At 35.6% G+C, this 14,624-nt stretch overlaps 1 protein-coding gene across 1 annotated transcript in view; it reads right to left on the bottom strand.

Moving 5' to 3' along the window:
- SPRED1 (sprouty related EVH1 domain containing 1) overlaps positions 1–14,624 on the bottom strand; it is a 114,164-nt gene that overhangs the window by 40,050 nt on the left and 59,490 nt on the right. The window contains exon 2 of the mRNA XM_065940461.1: positions 13,624–13,798. Within this exon, the coding sequence (XP_065796533.1) occupies positions 13,624–13,798 (175 nt within the window). The remainder of the gene's footprint in view (positions 1–13,623; positions 13,799–14,624) is intronic.

Below are 14,624 nucleotides of genomic sequence, written 5' to 3'. Positions count from 1 at the left end.
CACTACAAACAAAGCTAGTGGAGGTGATGGAATTCCAGGTGAGCTATTTCAAATCCTAAATGATGATGCTGTGAAAGTGCTGCACTTAATATGCCAGCAAGTTTAGAAAACAGCAGTGGCCACAGGAGTGGAAAAGGTAAGCTTTCATTTCAATTCCAAAAAAAGGGAATGCCAAAGAATGTTCAAATAACCACATAATTGCACTCCTCTCACACAATAGCAAAGTTATGCTGAAAATTCTCCAAGCGAGGCTTCAACAGTACATGAACCGTGAACTTACAACTGTTCAAACTGGATTTAGAAAAGGCAGAAGAACCAGAGATCAAATAGCCAACATCTGTTGGATCATCAAAAAGTAACAGAGTTCCAGAAAAACATCACAGAGTTCTGCTTTATTGACTACACCAAAGCCTTTGATTGTGTGGATCACAACAACCCGTGGAAAAATTCTTAAAGAGATGGAAATTCCAGACCACCTTACTTGCCTCCTGAGAAATCTGAATTCAGGTCAAGAAGCAACAGTTAGAACTGGACATGGAACAATGGACTGGTTCCAAATTGGGAAAGGAGTGTATCAAGTCAGTATATTGTCACCCTGCTTATTCAACTTACATGCAGAGTACATCATGCCAAATGCCTGGCTGGATGAAGCACAAGCTCGAATCCAGACTGCTGGGAGAAATATCAATAACCTCAGATACTTAGATGACACCACCCTGATGGCAGAAAGTGAAGAGGAACTAAAGAGCCTCTTGAGGAAAGTGAAAGGGGAGAGTGAAAAAGCTGGCTTAAAACTCAACATTCAAAAAACTAAGATCATGGAATCCAGTCCTATCACTTTATGGCAAACAGACGCTGAAACAATGGAAACAGTGACAGACTTTATTTTGGGGGGCTTCAAAATCACCCCAGATGGTGACTGCAGCCATGAAATTTTAAAAGACATTTGCTCCTTGGAAGAAAAGTTATGACCAACGTAGACAGCATATTAAAAAGCAGAGACATCACCTTGCCAACAAAGGTCTATCTAGTCAAAGCTATAGTTTTTCCAGTAGTCATGTACAGATGTGAGAGTCTGACTATAAAGAAAGTTGAGCGCCGAAGAATTGATACTTTTAAACTGTGGTGGTGGAGAAGACTCGAGAGTCCTTTGGACTGCAAGGAGATCCAACCAGTCCATCCTAAAGGAAATAAGTCCTAAATATTCATTGGAAGGACTGAAGCTGAAGTTGAAACTTCAATACTCTGGCCACCTGATGCAAAAAACTGACTCATTAGAAAAGAACCAGATGTTGCAAAAGATTGAAAGCAGGATGAGAAGGGGAAGACAGAGGATGAGATGGTTGGATGGCATCACCGACTGGATGGACATGAGTTTGAACAAGCTCCAGGAGTCAGTGAAGGGACAGGGAAGCCCAGCGTTCTGCAGTCCATGGGGTCGCAAAGAGTTGGACACGACTCAGCGACTGAACTGAACTGATATCATGAAAAAAACTTGAGGAACTGCTCCAGATTAAAAGAGAATAAAGACACATGACAGCTAAATGCTACTTGTACTGAGAGAACAAAAATGCTTTAAGAACATTATCAGAAGAGTTGGCAAAACTGAAGTACGGACTGTAGATTAAAGCCCTATATTTATGTTAAATTTCCTAAATATGACAATTATACTGTGACTATGTTATTAAAATGGAAGGCAGAGTAAAGATTTAGAAAGTAATAAAGAATTCAGTGTAAGGTTTTAAGATCTCAAATTTGAAAACCTAAGTGAAACAGCCATTTCCTAGAAAAATTATAACTTATCAAAACTGACTGGAAAAAAAATAGAAAACCATTAGAAACCTGTAACTATTAATGAAACTGGATCAGTAGAAAATAATACTGAAATGGGGTGTTATGAGGGAAGAGGAGATGAGATACAAAACAGAGAAGTGAACTTGTCACAATTAGGTTACTCTGACTCCTAGTGGCAAATTTTTGGGCACAGTCAACATGACCCAGCTTCTTTATTTGATGTTTTCCCCAAGTCCCCACAGGATGTCAGAACTCTGAATTGAAAGAATAAAACTAAATAAGCTTAAATAATTCTCTTCATCCTCAACTGGGTCTGCATAATTTGGAAAGAGGTCCATACAATTCTGATGAAATCAATCTCGGTGACTTAAGAATTTAACAGCCATGAACCTTTGTTAACTGACTTACACAGCAATATGCACGTAACACAAAAACCATTTCGAAACACAAGAATATCCAAATACAAAATGACAGCTGTAGATTTTTAACCTTTAAATTGAAGCGCACACACACACACACACACACACAAAGGATATGTAATATTTGATTAATTTAATAAGTGAGATTAAATTTTATAAAGTGAAACTTTTATATTACAGTAAATTGAAGTCTTTCCAAAAGCTATGGATATTGGAATGAGAAAGGGTATCAAATCAATAACTGAAGTTTCTACCTCAAGAAACTTGAAAAGGAAGAGCAAAATAAATACAAAGCAAGCTGAAGGAAGAAAATACCAAAGAAAAGAAATCAACAGAAATAGAAACTGAAAATAGACGGGAGAAAAAAAAAAAGAAACAAAAAGCTGATCTTAAAAAAAAAAGAAAAGAAAAAGCAAAACTAATAAATCTCTAGTAAGACTGACAAGCTAAAAATAAAGATACAAATCACCAATTTTAGGAATGAAATATGGGTTGTTGCTAAGATCCTGTAGCCTTTCAAAGAGCACTTGAGAAGATGGTTATTTTGAGACATTAGTCTGCCATCTTCTCTGTCAGCTAGCTTTCCGACTAGCTGTATTCCTTGCCTCAAAAAACAAAAAAAAAGAGTACTTGAGATGCTAAAAACACCTTTACACTCAAATTAGACAGCTTGGAAGTGGACCAATTATTTGACAGTCACATTATTATCAAAACTCAACCAAGATAAAACAGATGAACCTAAATAGTCCTATAGGCATTAAAGAAATTGAATTTGTAATTTAAAAGCTTGCAAAGAGACTTTTCTGGGGAATTCCCTGGCTATTCAGTTATTAGGATTTCATACATTCACTGCCAAGGGCCTAGGTTTAATTCCTGGTTGAGGATCTAAGATTCCAAGGCTTGCAGAGAGTGGCCAAAAGAGGGAGAGAGGAGAGAGATCTCTATACACTGAGACAGTTTCAGTGGAGAATTCTACCAAATATTTTCAGAGGAACTAATATCAATTTTACACAAACTCTTTCAGAAAGCAAAACAGGAGGAAATACTACACTATTCATTTTATGAGGCCACCAGTACCTTGATACCAACACCACACAAAGATAGTAATTTAATACCAAAAGAAAGAAAATTACAGACCAGTCCTCTCAAGAACTTAAATACAAAACTCCTCCAAAAAATAGCAGCAAAACAAACCCAGCAACATATAAAAAGATTATATACCATGATCTAGTGAGACTTATTCCAGAAATACAAGGCTGAGTCAACACTGGGAAAAAAAATAGTGTAATGTATGGTATCAACAAGCTGAAGATGTGAACATAATCAATTGATACAGAAAATTCATCTAATTTAAAAACCCATTCATAATAAAAATTATCAGCAACTCAATAAAAATCATCCATAACAAACTTTATAGCTAATATCATATTCAAGAGTCAAAGAGTTAATTGTTTCTGCTAAGATCTGAAAGAGGCAAAAATGTCCACTATGATCATTCTTATTCAACACAGAATTTAAAGTTCTAGCCACTGTAACAAGGAAAGAAAAAGAAATAAATGGCATACAGATGGAAAAGGAAGAAATAAAGCTGTTCATACTTGTAGATGACAACAATGGCCTATGTTAGAAAATTCCAAGGAATCTACCAAAAAACCTCATAGTTCAACAAGACTGATGAAGTGAATTTCTGTTCACACAAAATGAGCATGCACTAACCAAAATTATAAACACAACAGTATATAAAATTGCTCCATGGAAAACCAAACACTTAGATATACACTTAACAGAATGTATCTTTAGGATCTATACACTGAAAATTACTAATGCTAATGAAAATGCTAATGAAATTGAAAGACCTAAACTGGAGACAAATCACACTCATAGATTGGAAGATTCAACACAATAAAGATGTCAGTTCTCTCAAAACTGACCAACAGGTTTAATACAATTCCTATCAAAATCCAGTAAACAATTTTGTAGACAATGACAATTTCATCCTAAAATTTATATGGAAAGGCACAGACACCAGGACAGTTAAAATAATACTGAAAAGGAGAAATAAAATGGGAGAGATCACTTTGCCCACAATTAGGGCTTACAATACAGCTACAGTAAAACAGTGTGTGATTCCTATGGACAGACAGAGCAATGGAAGAAAATGGAGAACCTACATAAAAACGTTCAGCTGGTTTTTAATAAGAGCTGTTGTTCAGTTGCTCATTCGTGTCTGACTCTTTGCAACCCCAAGGACTGCAGCATGCCAGGCTTCCTTCACCATCTCCTACCATTTACTCAAACTCATGCTCATTGAGTCGGTGATGCCATTCAACCATCTCATCCTCTGTCATCCCCTTCCCCTCCTGCCTTCAATCTTTCCCAGCATCAGGGTCCTTTCTAATGAGTCAGTTTTTTGCATCAGAAGGCCAAAGTATTGGAGCTTCAGCTTTAGCATCAGTCCTTTCTACGAATGTTCAGGGTCAATATCTACTAGGATGGACTGGTTTGATGTCCTTGTAGTCCAAGGAACTCTCAAGAGTCTTCTCCAACACCACAGTTCAAAAGCAGCTATATAGAGAAGCTCTATACAGTCAGCAAAAAGAAGACCGGGAGCTGACTGTGGCTCAGATCATGAACTCCTTATTGCCAAATTCAGACTTATCAATTTAAACTTTGCTCTACAAAATATTCCATGAAGGTTAAAAAGACAATCTATAGACTGGGAGAAAATATTTGCAAATCATAAATCCTGATAAAGGACTAGTATCTGGAAAATAAAAATAGAAACTTTTGAAACACAGCAGCAAAAAACCAAACAATCCAATAAGAAAACAGGAAAAGGACACACAGAGATATTTCACCAAAGAAGATACAAAGAGTACACAGAAAGATATTCAACCCTAGCCATTATGGAAATGCAAATTAAAACTACAATGAGCTACCACTACGCACCTATCAACACAACTGAAAAACACTGACTACATAAAACATGATTGCTGAACACAGCTGAGTGCACATTCATATGTACACATTAGCCATTACAATAGTTTAATGGCAATGAGAATGTAATGGAAAGAATGTGAAATATATTACAATCAGGTATAAAAGGAAAAGATGAAGCCAAGATAATCATGAACCTCACTAACTATATCAACCAATATAAATCAATAACTAAAGAGTGAAATGATGTTAATTCAAAACAAATAAAGAGGAAGTAAATGACAAAATGGTGTCACTGATTCAACTGACGTGAGTTTGAGCAAATTCCAGGAGACAACGAAGGACAGGGATGCCTGGTGTGCTGCAGTCCATGGGATTGCAAAGAACTGAACATGACTGAGCGACTGAACAACAACAATATGCAGGTTATTTTAAATATTTTTTATTTTATTTAAAATTTATTATTTTAAAAATTATTATTATTAAAATTTATTTTAATATTTTTGTTATTAAATAAAAATATTTAATATTTTAATACTGATTTCTAACATAATTCCACAGTGATAAGAGAACAGACTCTGTATGATCTCTTGACCATGAAATTTTTGCACCTTGTTTTACATCCCTGGATATGTTCCAATGTCTTCTGCTTTACAGTCTTATGAGAACTTGAATAGAATTTGCATCCTGTTATATGAATATTTTATAAATCTTAATTACGTTGAATTGGTTCATAGTGTTTTTTAGATCTACTATATCCTTCTACTTTTCTGTCTATTCACTCTACCAACTTTTGAGAGTTTCATATTGAAACTTCAACTGAAAATGTTATTTTATTTACTTAAAAAAAGAATTGTAGTATATAGTAGAATCGTATGCATTAATAACTGTTCTGTATTTTCCAAGTCTCTGGTAAATGTGTTATCATACTTTCATAATTAAAAAAATAAAATATGAAGAAAATGAAAAAAGTTAAGAGGAAGTGTAGTGTCATCTGTAAAGAGAGTGCTGAAGTGCTAAGCTGATGTTTTCTAAAAAGAGGAAATAAAAGCAACCAGGAAGGTAATATGAGAATATTCTAAAACTTAAATTTTCAGGAAACCATACAGAGTGTGTACTATTTTTTTTTGCTCCCAAAGAAAGAGAAGAGAAATACAGCAGGCACATTTCTTCCTCTTCAAAGAATATCGATAATACACAAGAATGAACCATTATCAAACTGCAGTGAGATCACAAAATTCATCACTGTACAAAAATTTAGCCGTACAATTTATTATCTTTTTCAATGGACTGACCTTAAAACGAACAGGTTATTCTAAACTAAATGAATGTTATTATCAGCATTTCTTTCCATTACAACCCTTCACAGCAAAACTGATTTGCCCAAGGAGCTTCCTCCAACTCAACTTTCCCATTTGTCCATCTGTGATTCACCTGTGACAATAAAACGGAAATTGTTCCCGGCATTATTATTTCCTCAAGACTAGCAAGATGGAAGGAGAAGGAAATGACAAGCCACTCCAGTTTTCTTGCCTAGAGAACCCTGTGGACGGAGGAGCCTGGTGGGCTGCTGTCCATAGGGTCGCACAGAGTTGGACACGACTGAAGCGACTTAGTGTGGACGCATGCCCTGGAGAAGGAAATGGCAACCCAGTCCAGTCTTCTTGCCTGGGGAATCCCAGGGACAGGGGAGCCCAGTGGGCTGCCGTCTGTGGGGTCGCACAGAGTCGGACACGACTGAGGCGACTTAGCAGCAGCAAAATGGATGTCCACATTTGCCATTCCAGATAAAACCTGCAATATGCTGTCATAGTTATTTAGTTAATGAAAAAAGGGGGTAACATTTTCCCTACGTTCAATGTATGCTTTTAGTGAACTATGAGTAATTCAGTAAAACAATATCACAGAAATGTTGCTTTTGGGAAATAAGCAGATAGACTCAAGGAAGTAAGGGTCAGATTACACAAGTTTATTGTGATGAAGTTAAGGAGATGAAATTGTCTCTAGGAAACTGAGGGGAACTACTAAAGGAATTATCTGACACAAGCTTTAGAAAGTTCAGTATTGTAAGCAATATAAAAGTTAGAAAGAGGTAAAACTGTGCTTTGAACTGAGGTTTCTGTCTTCATTCATTTACATATCCCCAGTGCCTAGAAAAGTGATATCTAGCAAATAGATGCTCAATAGACATTTATTACATGAAAGACTCATCTTTAAATACTGAACTTTCCCTTTTATAATGTGGATTCAGTGATATTCCTTTAGTGTAAGGTAAGATTAAAATTCAGCAATATATTATCCACTGAAATATGTATAAATGGGTGGTTTAAATGACTCACAAGGAAAATTCAGATTGGATTAAAAGAAGAAATAAAAGATACTAAAGTCAGAAGAAATCTAGTGAAATGGGACACACAGATAATATAGTAAGCATGAAAAGGTACAGAAAGAGATGGGAAAAAAACAGAAATGACATGAAACCACAAAATTCCTCATATGGAAAAATTCTGGTAACAAGCAGACCCAGAAGAGTAACCTGCTGAAATAAATACCAGAAAAAAAGTAAAATAGCCAAGAAATGATGCTGAGGGTCCGGTGTGGAAAAGCTGGCATTGAGAGGGAATTTCTAAGACCAACAGATGAAAACAAAAGCTAAAGGATGGTGTTCTGAATGGTACAGAGAGTATCAATAAAAAATTTAAGTGTGTGGGTTACATAGAACTTTCTGTGAGAAGAATAAGAACAAAATGCTGACATTACCTCTACTCCCAGTCCACTCATTTCCCTAACTCTCCAGTATTACGGTGAATAAGAGAACCAGTCTCTTTTGAGAGAGGGCTGCTGAGTCCTAAGGGGAAGTTAATTAATGGAATTGGTTTTTAGAGGGGAAAGAGTGCTGCGAAGGAGTGAAGTTTCACAATGGAAAAATTGACAGTTGGCACAGTGGAAAAAGCTAAGTAGAAAACTGTTATTCTGTACTTTTATAAAGTTCAATCCAAGGTACAAAGGTGCTTCCCTGTTCTTTTGGGGCTTTCCATGGTGGTAAGGAGAATGAGTCTCATTTTTAATAAAGCTACAGCTATGTTATAATCACTCTACCCTCTTTCTAAAAAACAAATACTCTAATTTTGCTGTAGGCTCTAATAACTGTAAAGAAACTTCATTTTTAAAAAGCTAGAAAGTTTTGGACTTCCCTGGTAGTCCAGTGGTTAAGAACCTGCCTGCCAATGCAGGAGACATTGGTTTGATCCCTGGTTGGGGAAGATTCCATGTGCCGCGGGGCAACTAAGTTCATGCACCACAACTATTGAGCCTGAGTTCTACAGGCCGTGAGCCGCAAACCCTTCCTGCATGTGATAATTAAAGAGTAGCCCCTGCTACTTGCAACTGGAGAAAGCCCATGCACAGCAACAAAGACGCAGTGCAACAACAACAAAAATATTTTTAAATGTACCATTTTAAACAATATAACTATTACCTCATATGCATGTGTTGTGAGTTAAATCACTTCAGTTGTGCCCACTCTTTGCGACCCTATGGACTGCAGACTGCCCATGGGACCCTCTGTCCATGGGATTCTCCAGTCAAGAATACTGGAGTGAGTTGTCATTCCCTTCACCAGGGGAGCTTCCCTACCCAGGCATCTCTTACATCTCATGCATTAGCAGGCAGGTTCTTTACCACTAGTGCCACATCTCATAGGCATTTTAATTTTTATAAACCACTTTTTATCCACAAGCTAATTATTAATCAAAAAAATAATCTCCTTGGCAACTTTCTAAACTTGATGTTTCCTATTTTTTTCTTCAAGTATTAACTTATTATAAATTCTAAGTTCATAATGATAGCTATCTTCTAAGTTTACTTTAACATTGCACAGTGAATTCTTCTATTTTCTACAGAACATCTTAAGTAAGTAATCCAGGGGTTGTAGAGTCTGACTGTATCTTTCTACATAGCTTACTTCACTTTTGTCATCTCTTGGCACAGTCTGCTTTAAAAAGCACAATAACATTAAGTAGTGAATTTACAGTATTTTATTGTCCTACTACAGAAGCTTAAGAATGGCTAATTTAGATCCCAAAGTTATTTAAAACTTCGTTTAGCAGGAACTATTTTAGCAAAATTTTGATATTACTGAAAGTTTATTCAGGTACTTACAAAGACTTTAAAATGTGCTATAATTTAATGTTTTAGATTTTCTAATCACATACAATTCAACTAAAAATGGTCAAATAATTTAACCTATATATAGTAAGTTGATAAAATGTCTGCCTATAAAATAAAAATGTCACACTAATAGAGAATAGCAACTATATAAAAATGAATACAAAACAGTTTCTATCATGGGGAATCTAAAGCTCTATAGTAAAGATTATCTATACAAATTAACAGTTAAGTTTTAGTTGGCATTTAAGGGAGAAATCAAGGCTATAAAGATTTAGAAGGAAACAGAGGATACAACTGATACATATCAAGAAAAGGGTTCTGAGAATCTATGCTTGTCAGAGACCACTCTATATATCTCCAAGTGTCTGAGAGAAAGACAGTACTTTGATTATCTTGGGCTACACCACCAAAGCCTAGTGTTTTTTTAAATTTCTCTGAATTATCAACAAAGTATGAAAGCCAATTACATAAAGCAGTGCTTTCCAACTTTTTCCTCAGGCGTACTCAGAAAAATAACAATTATAAGGCAATCGGGAAAGAGGAGGAGCCTCACGGTTAAGAGGTAACCAGCCTGGGCAGCTCCTGCCACTTATATCTACCTATTCATGGCATACAGCTTGGGAAGCTCTAAAGTAGATCAGCAGAAGGTCAACTTGGAAATAAACTCACAAAAACAAGCAAGTTATAGGCAAGCATCATAGGAAATAATTTCAGTTCACTCTGAATAAATGAATGAATTAATACCAAGCCAACTATACAAAATGTCACCTTTCTGAAAAAATCCTCATCAGCCTTCTCTTGATTTGTGGTCCTTTTCTTATTAATAACAAACAAACAAACAAACAAACAAAAAAGAGTGAAACATAACCCTCTGGGAAGCGTAACAGGACATTTTTAGAACAAGTAGTGTAAACCTAAGACTGGAAAAACCTTCTACCAAATGCCTCTTTCACTCTTCAGAAAAGTCATCTTTCACCTTCACCACTGTTACCAGTGTTTTGACTATTATAAGCCCTCTTTAAAATATCTAGTGTTTATTAGCTATGCCAGTGGCTATAGGCACCTCATTAATAATTATCTATTCTTTCTTAAAGGGCATAAGCTTTTTCCTGAGGTATGAGGGGCAGGTATCTCACTTTATTGCTAGAATTCATCCAAGGTAGAGGATTCTAAGATGTCACCAACAGACAAAATGAACAGAGAACAGAGTTTTTTTTACCAATATCTTTTAAATGATTATTACATAGGAACAGTATTAAAATGCAGTTTATCATCAAGAAGGGTTTTAAAGAAAACTATCATTAACTTGGGAAGAACTTTGCAAACTTATGGATTCAACCGTCACAGTGAACATCTTTTTTATAGTACTAGAACCCAGGAAAATGGATTAAAATAAAACCAATCAGTAAAAATATCTACAGAAATGGACATTAATGACCCCAAAATGCAGTGAAAACCAATTCATACTTCAATTCTATAATTGCTTCAGAAGTATCTTAGAAGTGTATTATGCAGCAGAGGAGGCCAATTAATCTGCTTATTTCAATGTCACTGTCCCATTTGTCTTGAGACGTCACAAAACTGCTATTTTCAATTTAGAGCCATGTATTATTGCTCTGCCTTTGATCATACGATTTGAACATACAATTCAAATGCTTTATTATAGCTATTCCCTACAGAAATAAGGCAATCCTACACAGAGATATATTTATTGTTCCTATTTCACAAATAGTAAGCTTTCTCAAGGAGAAACGGCTAACTGAAACAACAGTTCTAATTCCTAGGTCAGTGTTTCCTTCAAAAGGACATATTTTCTTGTTAGTTAATTATTTTACACCTTAGGATTACGTTAAAGGCACTTTTTTATGTCTCATCACAGGAAGTAAGTTTGGATTATGTCTGAATCCCAGGCTTATTCTCACTAAGCTTTATGTCAAAATCACACTCTGAGCAACCACCTGAAACATCAATCTGAGCTTCTTCTCCGACTAGCCTTCACTCCTAATGATGCAAATTTGGTTCCTTATTTAATTATCTTCAAGTAAACTGTCCACATTCATTAATATGGCCAATACAGTAGTCCCTTGGTATCCATAGGGGACTGGTTCCAGTATCTGCCTTGTCTGTTTGGCCCCTGATGATACCAAAATCTGCAGATGCTGAAGTTCTTTCATATAATGGCACTGAATTTGCATATATAAATATGCATCCTCTCTCCCATATATTTTAAATGATTCTCCAAATTACTGATAATACCAAATACAAAGTAAATGCTATGTAAATAGTTGGCAGCACAAGGCAAATTCAGGTTTCACTTTTTGGAATCTTATGTAATTTTTTTCCGAAATATTTTCCACAGATGTGGAATCCACAGATTTGTTTTTTTGAATCCACAGATGTGAAACCTATGGATATGTAGGGCTGACTGGGTTCTGTTTCAGTTTGATTTTTTCTTTCTCTATTTCATATCTATTTCATGTTCTTATGCTTTCTCAGCAAGATGTTTTTCTCCAATTCTTTTTCCACCTTTGATATCTTTCTTCTCTTTTTCCATTTTTACTATTAAGAAATGCCTTTGTGTGCTGTGTGCTAAGTCACTCTAGTCATGCCTGCCTCTTCGCTCCTCTATGAACTGCAGCCCATCAGACTCCTCTGTCCATGGGGTTCTCCAGACAAGAACACTGGAGTGGGTTGCCATGCCTTCGTCCAGAGGATCTTTCTGACCCAGGGATCGAACCCACATCTCTTATGTCTCCTGCACTGGCAGGTGGACTATTTAACCACTTAGACTGTGACTGTTTCACTCAGTTTCTAAAATCTACAACTTCTCCAATAACACTTCCCAGTCATCAACAGCTTGGACAAAAAGCATTACATGTAAGTACAGGTCACCCTGGGCTCTTTCTTAGAATCTGTCTACAGGCTATATTTTAAATAAGCATCAGTATATGCTGGCCACTGTGTTATGCAAGGTCAGAACCACATTTACATATTTACACTTTCAGAGATGACATGTTAACTTTATTATATATACTTCTGACTTCAACTGGGGTTTCTTATAAGCCTAAAACTACATTCTGATTAACTGAGATATACCGTCAGAAGGGAATCCTAAATTCGTAAAAAATTAAGAGTTAAAAGTCTTTCAAGATGATTTAGGGAAGTCATTAAATCAGATTTAACTGACACAGAAACTGGAGCACAGACAAGTTAGCTAACCTTTTAAATTACTGAAATAATTCAGGAATAAAAAATATGCAGAAACCAAGAATCAAAATTAAGTTTACTCAAAATATTTATATATGAAAATTATTCAAAACTTAAAACACATTTTCAATAGAAATAGTATTATAGATGCTGAATGAGTTCACAAAATAGTTAAAGGGAATTTTAGCTATTTTCAAGAGCCTTGGAAATTTTGAGCACTTTATTCTCATTTTCTAAGTTCTGCTTGATGCAGAAACAATATTAACATATCTCAGCTTCTCAGATATGATTATTTTTCGGCTCATAAATGAAATAAAGGAGAAGCAGTTTTCTACATTAATTAAAAGAGTAGATGCATAACATTACCAAAGGTTGGATTCAAAATTTAAAACATATGAATGTAAGGAAACACTTATCTGTGCGGATGTTAGTAGAGCTATAACCTAGGATGGCCACCTACTAGTCACACGATGAGCCTAGGTTGATAGGGGATGAAAGGAGCAAGAATCTGAGAACACAAGAGTCTAGAGTAGGGGCCAGATATCTACAGCTACTCAACTCTATCACTGCAGTGTGAAAGCAGCCACAGACAAAACATACACAAATGAGCTTGGCTATGTTCCAATAAATTTTTTATGGACACTGAAATTTGAATTTCACGTTCATAAAATCATTACTGATTTTTTTCAGTCATTTAAACATGCAAAATCCATTCTTAACTCATGGGCTGTACAAAAATACATGACAGGCCTGGATTTGGCCTGTGGACGGTAGTGCCAATCTCCAATTTAAGTAACAGTGGGGAAAAGGCGAGGAAGGTGCACCTGGTTTAAAAACTAGGGGGACTATTCATGAATGTTCTTGCATTAAATCTAATCAGAAAAGAAGCTCCCCTTTAACATGCGTACATTAATACCAGTCCCAGGCGCAAAGAAAACAGGCATTGTGCTGTCTTTAACCTTAAAAGAGTTACAGAAAAAATCATCAATCCCGGATAAAAACAATTTCCATAAATAACAGTATACTAATCATAATTTTACATAGAGAGTTCATTCTGTACAACTTAAAATTATAGCAAAAGATGTATTATTCTTACCATTTTGTCCCTGAGTCGCTCTCCACGGATAAAAAAGTCAGCACAGTCATTCTCTTCCTGGTGAGGGACTTTGAAGACAGTGACGCAGCTTAGTCCACTCCCTCCAAGTGGTAACCATCCACCACTTGAGTCATCCCGGGTCATCACCACAGCTCGCACTCGTGCATAACTATTACTAAAATAGATGCAAAGATTAGAAATTAGCTTTTCCATAAACAACAAACCAGCCAATATGTCAGTCTTCTTTGAGAAACCAAAGACCACATCGCTTAATGTGTGGTACCTAAGTGTTTACTACTTCCATGACAGTCCAGAGAAAGTAACCTAATTGAAAAAGGTCAAAACCCAGAGTAACTAACTTAGAGGTTAACTTTTATTTTGAAGACCAATCTCACAATAAAAGATTACAGATCTCTCATTCTACCACTTGAGTAGTTCAAGCACATTTGACTGCCATGGAACAAATAATGAAGGATCCTACCAAACTACAGAGGCTACCATCAGTTGTCTGCGTATGTCCATCTCCTAGCATATAACCAGACAATACTGTTGTATTCTAGCACATTTAACTGTGATACCTCTATGCTTCTAACATTTCTGAAATATATTATAAATAAAATGCTGAAACAAACATGCTTACCTCAGACACATTTTCAATTTTTTTATAACAATTAGAAATTAAACCACACAAACATATATAAAGAAATATTTTGTTTTAGTAACCTATCAGGCCAATTGGTCTTTTCATGCTCTCTTTTTGGCGAACTATTCTTGAGGTACACCACATTCCAGTTCCAGAATTATTTCCCAATATTCCACAACTACTTTTTACAGAAAATCTAAGAAATGTTTCATATAGTAATGTTCTAGATAACTGACATCTAAGCATTTGTTCTAAAACTTCTAATATAATAAACATTATATTCTTTCTAAAAGTCAAATATCTTGCCAATTTCTTAGAAAATTACACTGAGTTTCTTAGAAAATTACACTGAAAATTA

Source organism: Muntiacus reevesi, chromosome 7, assembly GCF_963930625.1.
Source record: "Muntiacus reevesi chromosome 7, mMunRee1.1, whole genome shotgun sequence".
Taxonomy (NCBI): Eukaryota; Metazoa; Chordata; class Mammalia; order Artiodactyla; family Cervidae; genus Muntiacus; species Muntiacus reevesi.
This window is presented reverse-complemented; position numbering and strand designations above follow the sequence as displayed.